At 47.1% G+C, this 22808-nt stretch overlaps 1 protein-coding gene and 1 pseudogene across 1 annotated transcript in view; one reads left to right on the top strand and one right to left on the bottom strand.

Annotated features, from left to right (window-relative positions):
• Positions 1-22808, bottom strand: part of FAM184B (family with sequence similarity 184, member B) — a 162080-nt gene that overhangs the window by 3149 nt on the left and 136123 nt on the right. The window contains exons 11-17 of the mRNA XM_006884531.1: positions 18133-18286; positions 12441-12604; positions 11535-11686; positions 10787-10933; positions 4232-4349; positions 1148-1252; positions 687-886 (exon numbers count right to left, since the gene is read on the bottom strand). Of these exons, the coding sequence (XP_006884593.1) occupies positions 687-886; positions 1148-1252; positions 4232-4349; positions 10787-10933; positions 11535-11686; positions 12441-12604; positions 18133-18286 (1040 nt within the window). The remainder of the gene's footprint in view (positions 1-686; positions 887-1147; positions 1253-4231; positions 4350-10786; positions 10934-11534; positions 11687-12440; positions 12605-18132; positions 18287-22808) is intronic.
• LOC102843359 lies at positions 4905-5385 on the top strand (annotated as a pseudogene).

The raw sequence follows: 22808 nt of genomic DNA, 5'->3' as shown, positions 1-22808 counted from the left end.
AGCTCAAGCCCATTGCTATGGTCCCCGTGTCCATGTTCTGTGCCTGTCTAACAACCTCCACCAAGCTCAAGTCCATTGTTACAGTGACTGTGTCCGTGTTCTGTGCCTGTCTAACAACCTCCACCAAGCTGAAGTCCACTGTTCCGGTCACTGTGTCCATCATCTCACCCAGGCTCTTCCTCTCTTCTCAGACTCTCTTTTTCCAACATGTCACCTTTTTTCCAAGGACTGACCCCTCCTGACAGTATGCCCAAAGTATGTGAGATGAAGTTTCATCATCTTTGCCCCTCAGGGACACCCCAGTCACACTTCGTCCAAGACTTGTATGTTCTTTTGACAGTCCATGGAATGTTCAGTACTCTGCCAACAGCACAGTTCAAAGGCATCAGCTCTTCCATCTTTATTCACTGTCAACTTCAGCATGCATACAAAGCAACGGTAACACCGTGGTCTCTGGTCTGGCACATCTCAGTCGTTAAGCTCCTGCATGGAAGGGAGGATTCCACCCATGAACGACAATGTGCTTCCTGCCCACACGGCTGTTCCGCTCTTTGGCTAGATTCTAAGTCATCCTCATCTGGACTCGGTTTACCATTCTTCACGCCTGTCCAGATGCCTCAGTGTGCACCCTAATTTCCATCCCCTCTACTCAGACCTCAGCAGAGTCACAGCCCCAGCGCCCCTACCTGGAGGCAGTTTTAACATCCAGAGACTGGCTGGGTTTGTACGACCGGCCACAGCCTGGGCTTGGGTCCAGGCTGGGGGACTTGGTGATCGGAGGGGCATTGATCCTGGAGCTCAGGTCGCCGCTCAGGAAGTTCTTTGCGTAGGAGGCGAGGTTTGGCACGCTGACCACTCGGCTGGGCACATCCTCCATTCTCTTCTTCTGTTTGTGGGAAGGGAAATGACAGTGAGTCCCCACAAAAGGTATCTCTGTGTAGGTGAGTTAAGGTCCATGCATCTCAAATGGTGTGGTGCCCCAGATGGAACTATGTCCCCCAAAGAGGAATGAGGAGGCCCCACCCCTGGCTTGTGGGTCATTGTCAATGAGCCGTGTCCACCAGCCCATCAGGAAGCGGCGGAGACCTTCAGAAAACGAAGGGCGGCAGGATGGCGGGACACGGGACAACCAGTGGGCCCAGCTTACCTTCATGGAAGGGGTCAGGTACCCCGGATGAGGGTGAAAGGAAAAGGATCGATTCCGGTGGGCCATCGCACCAGGGAACGCAGCATAGTGGAACCGCCTCTCCTCCTGCAAGACCAACACAGCGGGTTCCAGCCCGGTATTAGGGGTGCGTGAAAGGAAAGCGAGGGGAGAGAGGTGAGGACAGATGGGAGAAACACGCCAAGCCCGGCTGCTTGTGGACAGCCAGGTGGGGCTGTGGAGGAGGAGCTATTCTGTTTAAGGGCCACTCACTGGTAATGCAGTGTTTCAGTCCTCGGCTGTTATCTGAAAGGTCCTTGGTTCAAAACCACCAAGGGAGAAAGAAAGGGCCATGTAGAAATGAATGGATAGAGAAGCTATGGTATATTCACACAAAGGAATACTATGCAACATTGAAAAACAAGGGACTCATGAAATATTATGCAAAATGGGTAACAATGGAGGACATTATGCTGAGTGAAATAGCTCAGTCACAAGAGGACAAATATTGCATAAGGCAATTGTAAAACAGGACTGACATCAGAGTTGAGGGAAGACAGAAGAGGGGAGGAATGATGTCTATTACATCAAAACAGATTAGGAAGAGAACTGTTTAAAAGGGACATATGAATGGGTATTCTTGTCATGACAGGAGTCCAGAGTAAAGGGTGTATAGTGGACTTGAAGGGAGGGATTGCATAACAATGAAAGAGTTTTTTCTTTTTCTTTTCAAGTCGAAGAGTGAATTGGGAGGAAGGGAGTGGGTAGGGAGAAAAGTGCAACAATGAATGAATGGACCCCCCCCCCAAAAAAAACCCATGCCCACACATCTATGAAAATAATATATAGGGGCAGGAGGTGGGTTTGCACAGTTGATAAAAACCATATAATACAGAAAGAATTTGAGTAAAGATTTCGCTCCAAACATAATATTTTTGTGTTTACTAAAGTACATGAGAATAAATTTTACATATACTGACTAAATACGTATTTCTTATGTATAGATATATTCTCTAATATGAACACAGTGAAATTATCAACTTGGCTTTTATAAAAAATACTGTGATATAGGAAACACAACTTTGATACTCTTAAAAAAGGGGGGGCACATGCTTCTGTGATGGGGTACAGCTTCGGAAGCCTGCAGCCGGGTCCGCTTATTCCCGTCTCATTGCTGTGACTCAGGACTGACACGAAGCTGACTCTTGTTGGATTCCCTCCTTGGATTTCCCAGGATTCCCTTCTTGGGTTTCCTGGGAGCTCTCGTGACTCAGTGGTAAGTAATTGTGCTGCCAAACTAAAGGCATACAGTTTGAATCCACCAGCGGCCCTGTGGATGAAAAGATAGGCCGTCTCCTTCCATGCGTTCCTGCCTCTGAAAACCCACTGGAGGGTCAGCTATGGGTTGGTTCCAAGTCAGCAGTAAACAATGACAAGTATCACTGGAGGACGCTGCCCCGCTTTGTCCCTCGGAGAATGCTGAGTAGCATGGTCATGGAGCTGCAGGTCAGTTACCTGTGTGCTGCGCCCCCAGATGCACTTTGTCCTGTAAGCTCACGTCAAGTCCCAGCAGACTCCGGGGCCACAGGTCTATGTCGTACAGGAAAGTGGTCCCGGTGCAGTAGCGGCCAGTGCTCTGCTCCTGATCCCACAGTCCGCAGTCAAAGCCCACCAGCTGCTCTTCCAAAGAGGAAGTGACAGCCTGGGTTTGGTTTTTTAAATTTTTTTTCTTATTAATTTTAATGATTGTTGGTTTTTATTTTTTTAATTAATTTTAATGAAAGTTTGCAGAGACTTTGGATTTCCATTCATTCATTGTTGCACTTTTCTCCCTGCCCACCCCTCCTCCCCCCAATATGCTCTTCTCTTTGAAAAGTAAACGTCTCTCGTTGTTATATAATCCCTCCTCCCAGGTCCACTCCACTGTGCAGCCTTCGTGCTGCTTTTGTAAGGATTCGACTCCACCACTCAGGCTCCTTGCCTCAGGTCAGTTCTCCAGTGGCTTCCTGGGGCTGTGAGTCCTAATGGAAGGAGACGGCTTGTCTTTCTCCCGAGGACCAGCTAGAGGGTGTGAACGAGCACGCCATGGACCACGGCCAGCAGAGATCCTTCAGATACAGAGGACAGCCGGCAAGGCCAGCTCTGCCTGTCCTGGGGTCCCTGCGGACCACATGCAATGCCACGGCAGCGCGGTTTGGTTTGGGGTCAGCTCTTGCTGCCTGGAACACAGGTGGCGGCTTTTACCAAAAGAAGGTCAGCTTGTATTGTAGGTGGTGGTTACATGTGCTGTCGAGTCAGCTGCATATCACAGCGACCTTAGGAAGAGCTGGTCTGAACCTTGTCCCGCCTGGGCCATCCCGACCAACTCTGGTAGACCCCCGAGTCCACTGTTGAAGTGTCAGGATCAATCCATCTTGACGGTCTTCCTCTCTTTCTCTGCCCCTCTGCCCTTCCCAGCATGACGTCCTTCTCCAAGGGCCGGCCTCTTCTGACAATGTACCCAGTGTGTGAGACTGAGCTCCACTGTCTTGGCTTGAAAGGAGCACACTAGGGACTCACACTTTCTTATTTTGTAAAGAGAAAAGTGCTATAAAAATCCAAACATAAAGCAACTCATTCTGGACTTTCCCTGAATTCTACAGGTTTAAATCTGAGCCCGTGCACCTAGCAGGCAAATGCTGCTGGACTTTGGCATGAAGTGATGTTCCCCCCTCTCCATTTGTGTTTTTCCTAGTTGAAGATCTTCAGTGACGGCATATTTATTTTATCGTAAAATACCCACTTACAGACGTTGATTGACTTATAGACTGTTGTGTAGACTCCGGCCCACAAGGCCACAAGCCGAGGCAGAACCACCCCTCCAGGTTCCTGAGGGCGTCACGTCATTCTCAGTTAGATCTGCTGGTGGGTTTGAACCACTGACCTTTGAGTTTACAAATGTTAACCACTCTGTGACCAGGGCTCCTTCTCTTAGAAAGGAAAATAGCTAAGGACCCTGAAGGTGGCTTGAAGCCTAGTGGGGGGCATCATGTGCCACTTCAAAGTCCGTCGTGAGGACCTCGGCAAGCCCCCAGCCTCCAGCCTCACCGTCAGCTGTTTGATGATGTCCTCTCTCTCCTTCAGGCGGGTCTGCAGGTGGCCAATCAGCTGAAGGTCCTCTGGCCTGGACGCTCCGTTCCCCGGCTTCTCCCCAGATTCCTTGAGTCTGTTTCAAGCAGACAGACACACGGTTAGTCCTGAGAGCTAGGACCCACAATGAGGGAGAAGAGCAGGTGGATGAGGGGGAGCCCTCTGTGTGCTCGGCCACCGCAGGACTTTCTCTGTTCACTACGAGGAAACTGAGGCCCAGAGAACACGAGTCTTGTCAAGGCCACCTTGGCTGTAGAATTTGGGGTGGCACCGAACCCGGGACCCCGCTGCCCAGCCTGAGGGCTGTCACCTGCTCCAGGGCTCTGGGGCTAAGGAGCTTGGGTTTTGTTTTGTTGTGTTTGTTTTTTAATTGTTGAGAATCTACACAGGAAAGCATGCATCGATTCAACACTTTTAGCTTGTATAAGTCAGTGACATCGTCTTCAACTAGTACGCTTGTTCACCCCCTTGTCCAGGTTGTTTGCCCTCTGTTAATATAAACGGACCATCTCTCCCTAATGAAGAGTACTGAAAATCCCACAACCACTGGAAGAACAAGCAAATCTGTCTCAGATGAAGTGCACACAAGGTCTCCTTACAGGCAAGAATGAGGAAACTAGGCCTGGGAGCTGCGCGCCGTGGCCTGTGGCGTCGTGCGCGCCCGTGTCCATGGAGGGAGGCTGAGGGCTGGGAGCTGTGGTCCGAGGCACCCGGGTGGCGAAGATGTCAGCTTCCTTGGTCCGAGCCACTGTCCGGGCTGTCAGCAAAAGGAAGCTGCAGTCCACCGGGGCGGCCCTAACCCTGACACCTTCAGCAGTACACAAGAGAAAACAGCTTCTTAAGATAAGCCTGAACATGAAGGTGTGAAAGATGGTGTTTGAATCAGAGGTTGCAACGGCCTTTCTTATACTTTAGAATATACAAAGACTTTTGGAGATTCTGATGAAGAAGTTGTTCAAGTCGGGGTCAGAGTGTTCATCAAAAAGAAAGCACAGCTTACCCTTTTAGGAACAGAAATGGACTATGTAGAAGACAAATCATCCAGTGAGTTTGTGTTCAATAACCCAAACATCAAAGGAACTGGTGACTGTGGAGAAAGCTTTAACATCTGAACTCTCAGGACCCCTCATGCTGCCGTGATCGGCAGGGATACCTGCAGAACCTTAGGCCTACTGAAAAATTGTGTGACTGTCATGTTGTTATGTATTATGTATCATAATGTATTGCTATCTTCTGAGAAAAATAAAGGAAAAATGTGAAAAGTAAAAAATAAAGGATGATGAAACTCCATGCCACATATATTAGGCATATTGTCACGAGAGACCAGTCCTTGAAGGGTGACATCACACTAGAAAAGATGGAGGGTCAGAGGAAGAGAGGAACCCTCCACAAGATGCATTGACACAAAGTGACTTTAAAAACTGGGCTTGAGAACTTCCACCCAGGCAGATATATGCATGCCTATATTTATTGCTGCTTTGTTTACAATAGCAAAGAGTGGGGAAACAACTCAAGTGCCCATCAACAAACGAATGGATAGAGAAGCTGTGGTATATTCACACAATGGAATACTATGCAGCACTGAAAAACAACTCATGAAATATACAAAATGGGTGACCCTGGAGGACATTGTGCTGAGTGAAATATCTCAGTAACAAAGGGACATACACTGCATAATGCCACTGTTATAATGCCACAGGACTGACATTGGGTTTGGGGGAAACGAAGAAAAGATGTGATAACTAAGGTACACTGCATTGAAAGAGATGAGGGAGAGAACTATTTAAAGGGATATATGATTAGGTATTATTTGTATGGCAAGAGTCCAGAATAAGAGATGCATAGTAAAGTGGACTGGGAGGGGACTGTATAACAATGAAAGAATTTTTTTTATTCTAAAAGAGAGAAGTGAATGGGGGAGGAGGGAAGTGGACAGGGAGGAAGATGTGCAACAATGAATGAATGGAAATCTAAGTTCTCTATAATCGTTCATTAAAATCTCAATTTAAGGAAAAAAATGGGCTTGAGCATATAAACAATGGTGCAGAATAGAGCAAGGTTCAGATGTGTTGTTTACAGGGTCCCTGTGAGTCCAAGTGACTTAACGGCCCCTAACAGTCTCAGCAACCGCAGTAGATAAGCCTTTAAATGAGCACAATGCTGGACATGTGGTCCTTCCCATAATTCCTTGAGGACGCTGGGTGTGGTAGAGGTCAACGCTCTGGTCTCTGCCCCAGTGTGTGTTTGTGTGTGTGTTGTGTAGTGTTTGACCTGCGAATCTAACTTTTCACACAGGCTCTGCTGCCTTCCTTTTGCACCAACTCTAACCGCATCCCCTGCTATCCCCTTTTCTGTCTGCCGGCTCCCATCTCCCTTTCGTGCTTCTTCTGAAGAGGAATAAAGAGCGGGATCAGCACTTCACCAAAGAAGACACTCAGATGGCCAACACATACACGAAGAAATGTTCAGAATCCCTATCTCTCAGAGAGATGCAAATCAAAACATCTCTGAGATATCACCTCACTCCAGCAACAGTAACAGAGTTCAACAGAGCAGCAAACAAGAAATGCTGGTGTGGTTGTGGAGAGATTGGAACCCTTATTCACCGTTGGTAGGAATGTAAAATAGTTCCCCCACAGTGGAAGGTGGTCTGCCGTTTTCTCAAAACTCCGGAAAGAGAAATACCACTTGACCCAGCAATTCCACTATTGGAAACATGCTCTAAAGAAACCAGAGCTACAACTCAAACAGATACATACACACCTGTGTTTATTGCTCTGTTATTCCCAACAGCAAAGAGATGGAAGCAACCCAAGTGCCCATCAACAAACGAATGGATAGAAAAACGACAGTACTTTCACACAATGGAATACTATGCAGCACTGAAAAACAATGAGTGTGTAAAATATTACACAACATGAGGGAGACCGGAGGACATTATGCTGAGTGAAATATCTCAAAAGGAAAAAAACAGTCACAAAAGGAAAGTACTGAAGAGCAATGGTGTCTCTCTGGAGACTAAGGTGCATCTGATACAGGCTATGGTCTTCGCAATCACTTGTTATCCATCAGAGAGTTTGACAATGACCAGGGAGGATAGAAGCAGAATTGATGCCTTTGAGCTGTGGTGCTGGAGAAGAGTATTGAGAATACCATGGACTGCTAGGAAAACAAACAGATTTGTCCTGGAAAGGGTTAAACCGGGTGGCTCCTTGGAGGCAAGGATTCTGAGGCTCCATCTAACATACTTTGGACATGTTGTGAGGAGAGACAGGTCCTCGGAGAAGGACATCATGCTTGGGAGGGTGGAGGGACAGCGCAGGAGGGGAAGACCCTCTATGAGGTGGATTGATTCAGTGACTGGGACAATCGGGATGGGAGTGTCAGAGACAGTGCGATTGGCACAGGACAGAGCAGAGTTTAGGGCTGTTGTGCATAGGGTCGCTATGAGTCGCAAGTGACTCGATGGCACATAACAACAACAACAACACCGCTGTTATAAAATAGGAGAGTTACAGGGGGATTAGGGAGAAAAGAGTGGATAAATAATGGAACACTGCATTAGATCAGATGAGGGAGAGAACTATCTGAAAGGAATATATGATTAGGTATTATATGTAGGACAATAATCTTGAGCAACGGGTGCACTGCAGGGTGGGCTGAGGCAGGGAGAAAACATGTAACAATGGAGAAAATATAAAAAAAAAAACCCATACAATGCTGATGGCAGGCATTCTTTACTAATGACGTCAAACTCTTGTTTCAGTTAAAAGGCACCTCACTGAATACTTCTGCCTTAAGTCAAAGCAGTTGTTAAAGGGATTCATTCAGCATTCAGTCTCCAGGTCTCCTGAAAGTCTATATTCCAAGAAAATTTGCAGTTCTGCTCAAGGCAGACACTGTTTACAAATGAAGCGGAATTATGGTTGCATTGAAGAAGCCCTGGTGGTGCAGTGATTGAAGTGCTTGTCTGACACAATGGTGGGTGGATCTCATCAGATGCTCCTTGGGATAAAGTTGAGGCCTCCGGACACCCTGCATTGGGGGGGGGGCTGCCCTGTCCTGTGGGCTGGCTTTGACAGGATCAGCTTAATATCAGTACCTTTGGTTTGTGTTTTAATTTAAAGAAGACTTTGGAAGTGGTTTTGGGTTATGTTTCACAGATCATCTGTGGGAAAGAGTTTCAGGATTCACCCAGCATCAATAGCCCACGAGCTTGGTTTAGTGGGTATGCAGCTGCTGCCCTCAATGGGGCTTCAAGATCAATGGATAGGGTGTTAATTTTAGGGTTGCACCATTTGATGGGTGGGTGGGGTGAAGGAAATGGGAAGGAACTTTTGTGAAAAACAATGTAATTGTTTTGAACATTTTTTTTAAAACACACACACACACACCCCTTAATGTAAGGACACACACACCCCCCAATGTAAGTTGCTAGACAAGCCCAAGGCAGGACACACACACACAGCCCCAATGTAAGGACACACATCCCCACACCCCCACACGTCCAATGTAAGGACACACACCCCCCAATGTAAGGAGACACACACACACACACACACACATACACACACACACCCCCAATGTAAGCTGCTAGAGGAGCCCAAGGCAGGACTGGGGCCACCGGTGAGCTCACAGGGCTGCAGGTGCAGTGGACGCCAGTGTGGCTCTGGCGCCATCTGCTGGCAAATATTGAGCACAGCATGCCCTTTCAGCATGAAACTAAACGGAACTTTCCAGACTCAAGCAGAGTCAGAAGGCTTCAATCCTTACAGCTTCGTTGTGAGATGCCCTGTGCTCAAACCCTTTTTTCACACGATGTGACCTCGTGCATAATATTTCCCCTGTGAGTATCGCTTTTCTTCTCTTTATAATGGGCATAAAACTGTGAAGATTCAACAAAATCATGTGTGTCCGGTACACACTTAGAGCCCTTTAAGATGGTGACAGGTGAAATTCCCCATCCCGGTTTGTCCGCACTGGAGACAGCTGACAACGTTTTGGAGCACACAGGCTTAGAGACAGATAGATGGGCCCTGTTAAAATTCTCTGTGGCTCAGCCCAGTCTGCACTTAGGTGCCTGAACTCGACTGGTCTATCTCACCCAGACTCTCTCCTGGTGTTCAGAGCAATGTTTTCACAGGTAAATGAGGCAAAGAATGCTGGACTCCCACATACTGTTGCCTTGAGGTACTTTAACCCTTCACACTGTCACCTGAGATCACCTTTTAGCTAAAATAACCAACTGGCTCAGAAAATAGACTCGGAGGCTCCACGTGCAAGAGGAAGCCGCACTTGGTCCTACACATCCTCACAGTCTGCTTGCAAGCCCGCTGCTGCCGTCCCAGTGTCACTGCCTTGAGGGCCCTGGTCTTTTTTTCTTACCCTTTCCTTTACCTAGCATGAGGCTACACTGAGCTTTTCAGGCAATTCTAAGAACCCTGGAGAAGCTGACACCAGGATTCCCTTGCCTCTCTAAGATCTGGTCCTGATGAAAAGAATTTTCACAGAAGAAGATATTCAAATGGCAAACAGACACGTGACAAAATGTTTCAAATCACTGGCAATAAGATGTAAATCAAACCACAATGAGGTACCATTTCACTCCAGTAAGAGTGGCAAAGTTTAATGGGGCAGCAGGTAATAGTTGTTGGAGAGGATGTAGCAAGAAAGGAACTCTTATACATTGTTGGTGGAATTGTAAAATGGTGCAACCATTCTGGAAGGCAATTTGGCGCTTCCTCAAAAAGCTGAACATAGAAATTCCATATGACCCAGCTATTCCACTACTTGGAATATACCCTGAGAAGATGAGAACTGAGGCACAAACCGAGATTTGTCCACCAATGTTCATAGCAGCGTTATTTACCATCACAAGAACGTGGAAACAGCCCAAATGTCCAGCCACAAACGAATGGATTGAGAAATTACAGCACATTCACACAACGGAATACTATGCAGCACACAGGAGCAATAACTTTGTAAATTATTACCTAACTTGGCAGGGACTGGAGAACATTATGCTGAGTGAACTAACTACTAACTAACTAACTAACTAACTAACAAGGATAAATATTGTATAAGACCGTTATTGTAGAATGAGTATGAGGATCCAGGCAGGGTGGGAAAGGCTGGAAGCAGAGAGATGTGGATGTGCAGGGGGAGGGGGGATTAATCATTGGGTGGAGGGGTGAGGGAAATGTAAAGAATTTGTTCAAATTTGTATTAGAATTTTATAAATAAAGTAGCAGGAAAAAGAATACTAGATAAATGGGGGGAAAATCTGGGTCCTGAATTCAGACTTCGAATCTTCTCAGCTCTGAGAGAATACATTTCTGTTCATCAAATCCACCCCCTTGTGGTATTGCTCATACTGAAGTATAGGATAACTAAGACCATCATCCCAGCTTGTCTGGGCCTGAGTGGCTTCCTGGGATGCAGGATGCTGAGGATATTCCAGTGACCCTTGAAGGAGTGGGTGCCTCCCACGTGGACTCCCTGGGCCCCACTCACTCGGTCTCCAGGGCAGCCAGCCGGGCCTGGAGCCGGGCCTGGGCGCTGCTGAAGTCGGCCACCATGGTCTGCATCTCCTTGCGGTGCTCCTGACGCAGCGCCTCCACCTCGCGGGCCTGCTGGGCCTGCTGGTTCTCCTCCAGCACCCTGCAGGGGAAGCAGAGCCCAGCTGGTCCTTGCGCGCGGAGCCCCGTACTTGGTGTTGGGGTGGTTTGGTCTGCAGGGTCATGGGTGAGGGCGGGGGGAGGGGTTGGCTGGTCACTAGGCTAGAATCTGGGGCCTGGGCAGCGAGGGAGGAGAACTGGAGGCGAGCATTGAGAGGCTCAGGACTGACCCTTTTTCTATACTTGGAATTGCAAATTCCTGCAGTTACGCAAGGGCGCAACAGAGGACAAGACACGGATTCAGAGTTCCTGTTGTTGGAGCCCCTAATTAATCAGGGCAGCCTCGCAATGCGCGCACCCATGTCTTACAGAGTCGACCCTCCCCACAAGATTTTCCTGGCTTTGATCTTGATGGATTCGCTCCTGAAAAGCCATTGGATGGGCTCGAACCACCTGCCTTATGGCGGCGCCACCAGAATCCCCAGAAAATTGGAGCTTTGCGCGGAACACAGGAGTGAATGCTGGTGAAACATTAGCACGTGAAGGGGTCTTTTCTGTGGGAAGGCTGAGGGGGAGACCGCTGTGGACCCGGATGCTCCCCACTGGGGGACAAGGGACCCTGAGGGACCCTCACACCCACGGACCTGAGCTGCTCGCGGAGCTGCAGTGCGTCCTGCCGGTGCTGCTCCGCCTCGGCCCGCAGTCTGCGCACCGCCTGCAGCGGGGGGCCCTCAGGGCAGAACCCGCACGCCTTGCTGGGCACCAACTCGGGGGTCTCGGGCACAGGGCCCACCTCCTGGAGGGAAGCAAGGGGGAAGGTGTCAGGGGGCCGTGATGCGAGCTCCGCCCTAGACCAAGGCGGGGCCCTGGCTCCAGGGGTTCACTCCCGTCTCAAAGGTCTCCAGCTTCAGAAACTGGTCAGAGTGGCTCCTTGGAAAGGTTTAGGAACGGGGTGAGCCATGAAGATGGTTTAAATAGAAATGAGCCAAATGTGTTTCCTCATTTCCGACAAGGATGTGAAATGAGAGGGACACCCCTTTTAGACAAGGTGTAGAAGGAAAGTGGTGTCCCTACTGCAGACAGAAGGGTGAAAGGAGAGAGGTCCCTCATTTCAGAGAGGGGTGTGAGAGCAGAGAGGTCTCCCATTTCAGACAGGTGTGTAGAGGAGAAGGGTCCCCTATTTAAGACAGATTTGGAAGGAAAGGGGCACCCCTTTTTCAGACAGAGGTATGGAAAGAGAGGGGTCCCCCATTTTAGACAGGGATGTAGAAGGAATCCCCCCTATTCAGACAGGGGTGTGGAAGGAGAGGGGTCCCCCATTTCAGATAGGGCTATGGAAGGAGGAAGATCTTTCCAGTTCAGAATGGGGTGGAGAAAGGGTGGAGATCCTCCCCATCAGAAAGGGGAAGAATAGAGCCTCAGAGCTTAGCTTTATGTGCTGTCCTGCCGCAGCCACAGACATACATCACTCTGGGTGCGTATGTGTGACCACTCTGGAGAGAGAGAGAGAGAGAGAGTGTGTGTGTGTGTGTGGTGTGCAGGTCGCTAACCTCTGCAGTGAGGGCTTGTTCCTCACTGTCTCCAGGTGCCATAGAGTCAGCCATCTGTTGACCTGAGTTGCTCAGAGCCCTCAGCTGGGCTTGCAGTGACGCCAAGTCCTGCTGGTGCTCAGAGCAGGCAGCCCGCTGCTCTGACAGCTCCTGCCTCAGGGTCTCTGCGGAAGAGAAGACGAGCAGATGGTCAGAGAGGTGTTCACAGTTGAAGTTCGTCCTGCAGAATCCCTCAGACTCAATAGTGTGCAGTGCGTGTGCCGAAGGCTTTCGGATGAGGTCTCCCAAACTTATCCCGAGACAATAACAGCTACCATGTATTAAGTGCAAATAAGACTAGCAGGCTAAAACCCAGGCACAAGCCAATTAAAATATGTAACTATAAAAATAAGTAAAATAAGGGGAGCTCTGGTGGCCTAGTGGCAAGGAGCTGCAACTACAATCCCAGAGGCGCACAGTTCGAATTCACCAGATGCTCTGTCGGGGAAGGAGGGACAATCTCCTCCTGTACCAGTCAGGCCTGATTTGATGGTACACGCACACAAAAATAATAATAAAATAAAAAAATAAGTAAAAGAAAAATCTTTAACAAAGCATAAACTACATTAGAGTAATTTGTTACCATCTATCCACTCATTCATTTTCTTTCTCAGGACTACAAACCCAGCTTGAATCCTAACCCCAGTGTACTCGTCACCCACCCCACTGTTCACAGTCTGAGTGTGTCGGGTTCAATGATGTTCCCCCAAATCCGTGACCTTCCCAGACCTCAGAGTATCTGGAAACTCAGGTATTGGCTGGTGTATCATGAAGTTAACATGAAGATCGACTGGAATAAAGCAGGCATTGGGAAAAATCAACTACAAAAGATTTCTCTAAAGTGTGAAAAAGCAAACACGCCGCTCTGAGGGCTGGCTACGGTGTGCCGAACACAGGCATCTGTATTTGCTGGCATCTCATGTGTCTGTGTGGCTCAGGGCACACAGTGGCTGGGTCAGTGGGCTCAGGCATGGGCGAGACCATGAATACGGTGCAGGACAGACCGAGATTCAGACCAGTTGTTCACTGGGTTGCTGTGAATTGTAGTCGACTCAACGAGACCTAACATATGCATGATAAAAGTAGACAGTGAGTAAGGAAGACGAGAGAAGAATCTGGTGAAGGATAATGACAATACCACGGAGTGCCAAAAGAACTAATAAATCTTAGAAGACGTACATGCAGAATGTTCCTCAACAATGAGGGTGTGCTCTGGTTGTGCGTATGTTACTTTTGCATGTATCTGTTGTTGTTGTTGCTAGTGCCGTCAAGTCGGCTACAACTCAGAGCAACTCTACCAACAACTGATCTGAACCTTGTCCTATCCTGCACCACCCACTGCCAGGCTAGCACACACTGACACGGTTTAAAATGAAGGAAGGTGTGTGTCCAGTTGTATCCTTTCTCCCTAACGATTCCATCTGTATGCTGAACAAATCACTTGGAAGCTGGACTCTGCGGAGAAGAATGCGGCATCAGGATTGGAGGAAGACGCATCAATGACCTTCGGTACAGATGACATGACCTTGTTTGTTGAAATTGAGGAGGACTTGAAATACTTGCTGCAGAAGATCAAACACTGCAGCCTTCACTATGGATTGCATCTCAATGTCAGGAAAACCAAAATTCTCACCCCTGGACTCATAAGTGTGACATCGTGATAGACGGAGAAAGGATTGAAGCTGTTAACTTACTTGGATCCACAATCAATAGACTTGGTACGAGTGGTGAGGAGATCAGGAGATACACTGCTTTGGGGAAAGTCTGCAGAGACTTCTCCAAATCACTGAGGAGCAATGATGTTAGTTTGAGGACTCCTTAGTCCTGTCTCTGATTCAGACTGTGGTCTTTTCAATCACTTGCTAGGCATCTGAGAGCTGGACAATGAATAAAGATGGCAGAAGGAAAATTGATGCCTTTGAACTATGGTGTTGGAGGAGAGTACTGAATAAACAAACAGGTATGTTCTGGAGAAGGTGCAGCTAAAGTGCTCTTTGGAGGTTAGGACGATAAAGCTTCGTTTCACAGACTTTGGGCATGTTGCTAGGAGAGCTTATTCCTTGGAAAAGAACACTGTTCTTGGAAAGGTGGAAGGACGGAGAAAGAGAGGGGAAGACCCTCAACCAGGTAGACTGACACAGTAGCTACAGCTTGTGTTAGAGATTGTGAGGTTGGCACAGGAAAGGATGGTGTTCAGATATGTTGTTCACTGGGCTGCTATGAAAAGTACTCAACTTGCTGGCACCTAACCACAACTCTGGTTATGCACTTTGGTCATGTGAACAGGAGGGACCAGTTCCTGCCGAAGCATCTCATACAAGGTAAAGGATGTGGCTGATAGATGTTATTGGGTCACCTGTGGCTCTTAGAGACCTACGAACAATAGATGGAAAACGCGCCCTCCTGCACCATCCTCACTTTCTGCCATGCTCAAGACCCTTATTGCACTTGCTGTGTCAGTCTGTCCCACTGAGAATCTTCTTCTCTTTTCCTGACCCTCAACGTTACTGTTCCAAACAGTAAATGGTCGGTAAAAAAGAGAAAGGTCCTTAAGGAGGTGGGTTCAAACACAGCAATGAGTGTGGACTGGAAGGCTGATGCAGGACTGGGCCACGGTTCATCCAATTCTACTAAGGTGCTATGAATTGAAACGGTTCAATGGTTCTTAACAACAACATTCTTAAAAGGGATTGTATCCACAGTCTGATGTTATTGGTAGGTGATATTGAGAAGGTTTTCCAACTCTTCCCCCTAAAGTTTCTTGGGCTATTGTCTTCATTGGAAGAGATCACAAGGTCTTCTGTCCTGCAGAGCATTGGAACCACTCAGCTTTTGATAACTAGACAATCACGTCACCACTGAGTCACCAGGGCTTCTTTAACAACAATGAAGGTGTTGTGATGCCAATGTGTTCTACGAGAAGATCCAATTCCGTGCGTAACAAAGACCCATTTGGTTTTTACTGATCTAGATTATAGAAGAATGTTTGACCAAACCCAATTACAACCAGGACTGAGGGCTGCAGATTAAAATCATCACCCACCTCACGTTACCAAGTCAAAGGTGGGTGATTTTCATCTGTGGCCCTCAGGCCTGGTTGCAATTGGTTTTGGTCAAACATTCTTCTAAGTGAATGGTCTAGCACTGGTCTGTCCATTTGCTGTACAGAGGTAACTCGTGGTTGCTGTGATGCTGAACACTGTGACACTGATATGTCAAATGTGATAATGGTTACCCATGGTGGACAGTGTTTGGAGGAGCTTCCTGATTAAAACAAGCTTGGAAGCAGGAGTGGTATCCACTTCTGAAATAGTTTGCCTCCAGAAACTCTATGAACTTGGAGAAATGATGAAAGTTATGCAAGTGTACAGGTGTTTCGTACATAGTGTCACTATGAGCTATCTACAACTCAACAGCACTTAACAACAACGTATGACAGAAAGATAATTGATGACTTTGAGCTCTGGCGTTGGAGAAGAGTATTGAATATACCATGAACTGCTAGGAGAACAGACAGGTTTGTCCTGGAGAGGGTGAAACGAGGCTGCTCCTTGGAGGCAAGGATTCTGAAGCTTCGTCTGACATACTTTGGACGTGTTGCCAGGAGGGACCAGTCCTTGGAGAGAGACATCATGCTTGGTAGGGTGGAGGGACAGTGCAGGAGGGGAAGACCCTCTATGAGGTGGATTGATTCAGTGACTGGGGTTATTAGGGTGGGTGTGTCGGAGACAGTGAGATTGGCATAGGATAGAGCAGGGTTTAGGGCTGTTGTACATAAGGTTGCTATGTGTCTCAAGTGACTCAACAGCATATAACAACAACAAGGAGGAATCTTTCTTAGCAGGGGAAGGAAGGAAAGAAAAAGATGAGCTGGGAAGATGGAGAGAGAGGTTCACAGTCAGCTGGAAGTATCTGCACCTTCAATGAAAACAACTGATTGTGTGTGCCATGTTCTGGGATCAGTTGTAAGTGCTTCACCTGTATTTACTTTTATTATCCTAGTTAACAACTCTATGAAGTGACTGTCACCATTATCTCCCTCAAGAGGTCAGAAACAGAAGCACAGAGCAGTTAAGCAACTTGTCCAAGGCCACAAAGCTAGTGCTGGAGCCAGATTTCAAACCCAGGCTGTTTGGCTTAGGAGCACTCAACGGCCAGCTGCTTCACAGGAGGAGGGTTGGGGTTTTTTAAATTTGAAAATTGAGGAGGGCTGACTTCCTTGGCAGGGATCATGTAAGGCTGATAAAGGAAGCGAGGGCACATGCAGGGGTCTGGAGGCCCAACCCCTCCAAATACGCAGGAATGAGAAGGTGAGACTAAACCACCTACCTCTGTCTCGGTGCACCCAGCATGTATGGCTGCTAAGCAAAAAGTGGGCACTTTGAATGCACCGGTTGCTTGTGGTAGAAAGACTGGCCATCTCCTCCCATAAAGAGGTACAATCTCAGAAACCCAGGAGTGAGTCACCATGAGTTGGGATCAACTTGAGAGCAATGGCTTTTATAAAGTTCCAGAAATGAATGTTATGGAAAGCCAAATTCCTTATCAAATATTACATGAAAAACCACATACTTATTTAGGAATTGAAGGAATCATAAAACTATACATTGAAATTTCTCTTGGATCACAGGAAATGAGCTGCTTCCTGCAGACAAGAGACAGCTGGGGTTCCCCTGCAGAGGGAGTGTTAATACATGTGAAATTCTTCCTTCCTGAGCCAAGCATCAGGTTGACAATAGAGAAAAATTCGGTTTCATTTACAAGAGCATTCTCTTGATGATTTGCTTTCCCTGATTCTCAATAAACACACAGAGAGGCGTGGCTTGAGGTGCTTCAGTTGTTGGAACTGCTGGCCCCCTGTCTTTTACGCTCTGTTTACCTATACATTCTTGGTGTTTTATCTTGCTATTAATTATTAGCATACTTTACCCTCAGTCTGCAACAGATGTTATATTCCTTTTCAGTGAAAACAAAAAACGGTTAGCACAGAATTTATTCTGACTCAAATAAACTCTGTGTAGGACAACAGAATTAAGTTCTAAACGGCTGATTAAGGGAAGCCTATCTCCAGGCATTTCTTCTGAGTCCCTCTGGGTGGATGTGAACCTCCCACCTTCTGGAGGAGTGTGTTAACTTTTTGTCCCACTCAGGGATTCCAATCATCACCAATACCATTCACTGGACTCGTACGACATGCTAGCCTGTTGTCTTTGTGTTGACTCCCGCTCTCAGTGACTGATGTGTTTCACATTAGAACTGCGTGCCTTAGAGCTATCAAGGCTGTGGCCGTTAGCAGACCGTAAGGCCTCGCACCCCAGGCATCCACAGGTGGGTCTGTATCACCAGCTTTGGATTAGTAGTTGTGGCTTTATACTTTGTATTTGCAAACTCATCTAATGTGCAAATAACCCTATCACAAGAGGGGATTGTAATCAATTTTTACAGAAGAGGAAAACGAGGCTCAGAGAAAGCCAGCCCAGGGCTCGGTTACTCAGGCGCCACGTGTGCCACTCTGCTCTCAGCTGGCCCCTGGTTTCTGGGGGCACCCCTGTGGCTGGACTCCAAGAGGCAGAGGTTGAGTGTGGCTGTGGCTTGACGGCAGGGTGTGGATGGGCCTGAGCAGTGGGCTGTAGTCTCGGCTCAGTGAACATACCCAGCAGCAGAGCCTGCTGGGCCTGCATCCTCTCCCGTTCTTCCTGCAGCTCCTGTCTCGCCTTTTCCTCCACGGCCTGCAGCTCCAGGCGATGTGTCTGGCGCTGAATCTGGAGGCTGTGGTTGGATTCCTTCTTCAGGCGCTCCTCTGTGGCCTGCAGGTGAAAGTGGTAGAGAATTAAGACATGAAAGGTGACATACAGGCCACTTCCTCTGAGCTGGAGGCCCACTCACCACGGTGAAGCTCATCCACCCATCCATGATGTCAGTGAGGACGTTGGGCACAGCAGGCAGCTTGTTCTAGGTAAACCCATTCCTGCCCAAAGGTGATTGGACAAGAGTGGACACCTGTTCCAGTCAGAGCCAATCTTCCTTAAGGATTTGGCATTAGAACAGGTACAGAAGGTGAGAGAAAGAGATAGAACGCTATTTGGGTGGCATTAAGTATTAACTAAAAATTAATAGCCCTTTGTGCGGGGTGCCGAGAGTTTTTTCTTTGTTTTTTAAAAGAACAATAGATCAGAATGGTTGGCTGTATTCAGGTACACACTGTGACAAAACAAAAGGGGGTTTACAGCATGTTCTAATTGTAGGAGACGTTCCTAGAATGACAACTTGACCTTGAAGGATGTTTCTGACACACCATGCCAGACACACCAATGCTCACCACCCAGTTTCATCCACGGAAGAAAGATCCTCACTTTGTAAGACTCTCCTTTCAATTAGGAACAAAAAGAAGACCCAGTCTAACTGGAAATGCTCTAATTCCCGTTAAACTTCTGTAGCAAGATTCTTTCTGGAGCGGCTTCCTTGAAAATAGTTTCTCACTCCATAAAAACCTTGTTTGCTGTAACTGACTTGTTGATGAAATGTTTCTCTTTAACAGTCTCTTGCTTTCTTCCAAACTCCAGAGCAATGAGATGAGTACTGTGCATCTGGCCCAGGCCCTGAGAAACAGAAGGAAATATCTTCATAGAAAGTCAGGCTGGTGTGTACATCAGACCAGGCAAAGGGATAGAGAAGCCCCACGGCTTTCTAGACCACAGTCTAACTTGGCCCTGAGAGAGGCAGTGGGTTCTGCTCTTGGTTTCGTTTATTTTCTTTTTAATTATTTCCCTCCATGATAATGGTTTTTCTTAGGGAAGTCAAAAGGTTAGAATTGAGGCTGGCAGCAGTATACCACTGCTCAGTCAGCACAGCTCCTGGAATGTACCTGCAGGCAGGCACCTCCGCCCTTGGCCTCACGACTACAGGCCAGTGTTACAAAACTCTCAGTTCTGCCTATGATGACGTCTCCCCTGAGTCCTCAAACAAACTTGAAGGCTCCTAGCTCTGCTTCCAAGGCACAGCAGTCCCAAGGTCAGCCCTGCCTCATGTCGGGTCTTTGTTTCTCTGCAGTTGCTGTGGCTCCTGTCGGTCCTGTTCTGAGAGGTGCAGGAATCTTTGGCCCTGAAGGAGTTGCACTCTGCAGTCTCTGCTGGTGATGAGACTCTCAGTCTCTGATGCTGAATCCACTCAACGGCAAGACTTGCCGATCCCCTTGTGAACAGACCAACACACCCCGTGTACATGGCCCCGCCCATCCACGTGGCAGAGTCAAACTCAGTGGCTAGGAAAGAAATCTGGAACAATGAACTCAGAACTCCACAGACTAACCCCTGGCTTTTCTAGCCATTAGCCTTCAAATTTGAAAAATTAACTTTCTCCTTACAATCATTTTACTAAGAACCACATTTCTGAAAGTGTGTAAGCCAGCTACTTCATGCCTTGATTTCCTCGTTTTGAGGGAGGGGAAGAGTCGAAAGGTTGTAATTCAGATTAATAACAAAATACAGTCAAGACAGCTCTACAAATGTCCACGCAGACACCTCAGCCTCAAGCCTCGTGGCTCTAAGTGTTCCCAAGTTCTCAGTCCTGCCAATGTTGGCTTCCACCTTCCCAACTATCCAGGAAAGTTCTCAGTCCTGCCAATAACAGCTCTCCACCAAATTATCCAACAAAGTTCCCAGTCCTGCCAATATTGGCTTTTCCCGTACCCTAAAAGGTCTCAGCTCACATGTCTCTAGTTTGGCCTTGATTGCAACTGTCTCAAAGCATGTCCTACAGTCCACCGGGTTGGAGGCAGTCTCTTTCCTCTTCTCTGGCCACGGAGGATTTCCAATATCCCCATTTTAGATAGCCAGTTTCAGATTTGCCCATCTCTATTAAACCTATACTCTGAGGGAACAAGCATGCCTCTTTTGCTAAAGAATCTTCTGTTCAGTTTAGAAACAATGAGCATTTGCATCCACAAACAAAGACCAGTCCAAAGCTAGCCATCAGGCTGTAGGAATCAACACTATCTCACAGCAAGGATCATCTCTTAGCTGGTTGGGTTCTGGTCAACTCATCTCCAGGCATCTATGGCTAGGTCCCAATGGGTATTAGCCACTAACTCAGAAGTCCACATTTCTTCCTGCATTTCAGACCAGCTGGACTGAAGGATATCTTTTCATTGAAGACTCAGTGGCACTTAATAACGACAGCAGCATAGAGAGAGATCAGTAGGCCGAGTGGACAGAAAGTGATGCTATCAAACCAAAGGTGGATGACTTTGATCTGCGGCCTCAGGATTATGGTTACCCATGGTGAGCCGGGTTTGGTGGAGCTCCCAATTAAAATAAGCTTGAAAGAAAGAGTGGCATCCACTTCTGAAATAGCTTGCCTCCGGAAACCCTATGAATCTGGAGAAAGGATGAAAGTTATACAAGCGTTCAGGTCTTTTGTTCATAGGGTCGCTATGTGTCGCCTACGACTCAATGGCACTTAACAATGACATGATATTCTGTGGGAAAGAGTGCAAGTTTTTAGAATAACCTTCTCCATTGAATCAAGTCCAACTCAAAGCAGCCTTCCTTCAGGATTCTCTGGGTTCCTACCAGCCTCTATCAGAGCAGAAAGCTTGGCTTAGTTTTGCTTTTGTGGGTTTTAAAAAAAATGCTTTTTCCGTGCAACAATGAATGAATGGAAATCCAAACTCTCTGTAAATGTTCATTAAAATTAATAAAATAAAATTGAAAGAAGAGAAAAAGCTCCTAACTTTTCACATTTTTAAATAAAAGATCATAAAGTTTCATTTTGTTTCATGTTTTTTCTCCCCCTCTGTCCAAGACCTGTCATGATTCCTTTCAGAGTGGTTGGCAATGGGAACTGGGCATCATCTAGTTCTTCTGGTCTTACAGTCCTAAAGATTGGAGTTGGCATGGGTGCAGAAGTTCCGTGAATGAATTTCTTCTGTAGCTTTGATTTTCTTCACTATTCTTGACTTTAGTCAGGGAGAGATCAATAGTTAGTAAACTCAGTGGCTACTCATAGTTTTTGCCACCTCCGTTGGTACTAACCAAAGTAATATATAGAACGTTGACTTTGTTTGCTACATTATGCCAATAAACCTTAACTTTGGGTTAATTTACAATCATGTCTTCATTCATTCATTCTTTCAGTCAACCACTATTAACTGAAGGACAGAGAAAAGTCTATGAGAGGCATTAATTTATACCTCTTCTCTGTCAACTAGCTCAAGTTGGCTTCTGTGATGAGCATAGTAATGCTCCCCAAAAGACAGCTCTGTCATATTCCCTGAAACATGTGACTATGTCACACTACTTAACAAAGGGAACTCTGCAGATGTGATGAAGAGTCTTGAGAACTGAAGATTATCCTAGCTTATCTAGCTGGGTCCAGTGAGATCATAAGAGAGACTAAGACTAAGAGAAGGAGGGTTAAAGCTTATCTCACATCAGGAGACTCTCTGATAAATTTCTCAGACTTCTGGTAAGTTCACTCTGCTGTCACAGTGACCTGTTCTGAGTCCTGGTTAAGCTGTGGTTAAGTTTTTGGCTGCTAACCAAAAAGTGGGAGACCACTGGTAGCCTAGTCGCCAGAAGGTGTGCTGTAATGCCAACGGTTTGTGGTTCGAATCCACCGGATGCTCCGTGGGAGAAGGATGGGAAGTCTCTTTCCATACATTTACCTGTCTCTGAAAACCTTCCAGAAGGTCAGCTATGGGTCAGTTCCAACTCAACAGCACACAACAAGCAAAAAGTGGGTAATTCAGACTCATCGGCCACTTTAAGAGTCACCATGAATTGGAATTGACTTGACAGCAAGAGATTTGGGGTATTCTGTTTGCCTGTTTGTTTATGGGTCTAACTGTATCATCATATAGAAGATAAGATGATATGCCAACCTGTCTACTGGTAGTTACACATGGCCTTGTTCGGAAATGGGGTCTTTCTTTGAAGAGGTGATCAGCTGAATCAACGAGGACAGATGGGAGGAGGGTGGGTCCTAACTCTTCCGAGTGGTGTCTCATGAAAGAGTAGAAGAGATAGGAAGACAGGGTCACCTAGGATGAGATTACCAGGAAGACCAAGAGACAAGGAAGGGTCTCCCCCTGGAGCAGATGGTGAGTCCAAGGCCATCCAGGGCTCTGTCTTTAGGCTTCCACCTTCCAGAACGTGAAGTAGTAAGTTCTTTTCTTTAAATTCATCCACCCTGAGCATGAAATGGTGTAGCCACTATGGAAGGCAGTATGGTGCTTTCTCAAAAAGTTGCAAATAGAAATACCATTTGTCCCAGCAATTCCTCTACTTGGAATATACCCCAAAGAGACCATAACTGACATCCAAGCAGATA

This window comes from Elephantulus edwardii, unplaced genomic scaffold, assembly GCF_000299155.1.
Source record: "Elephantulus edwardii isolate Elephantulus edwardi_28Jun2011 unplaced genomic scaffold, EleEdw1.0 scaffold00035, whole genome shotgun sequence".
Taxonomy (NCBI): Eukaryota; Metazoa; Chordata; class Mammalia; order Macroscelidea; family Macroscelididae; genus Elephantulus; species Elephantulus edwardii.
The sequence above is the reverse complement of the archived record's forward strand: the minus strand, read 5'-3'. Positions and strand labels throughout refer to the sequence as shown.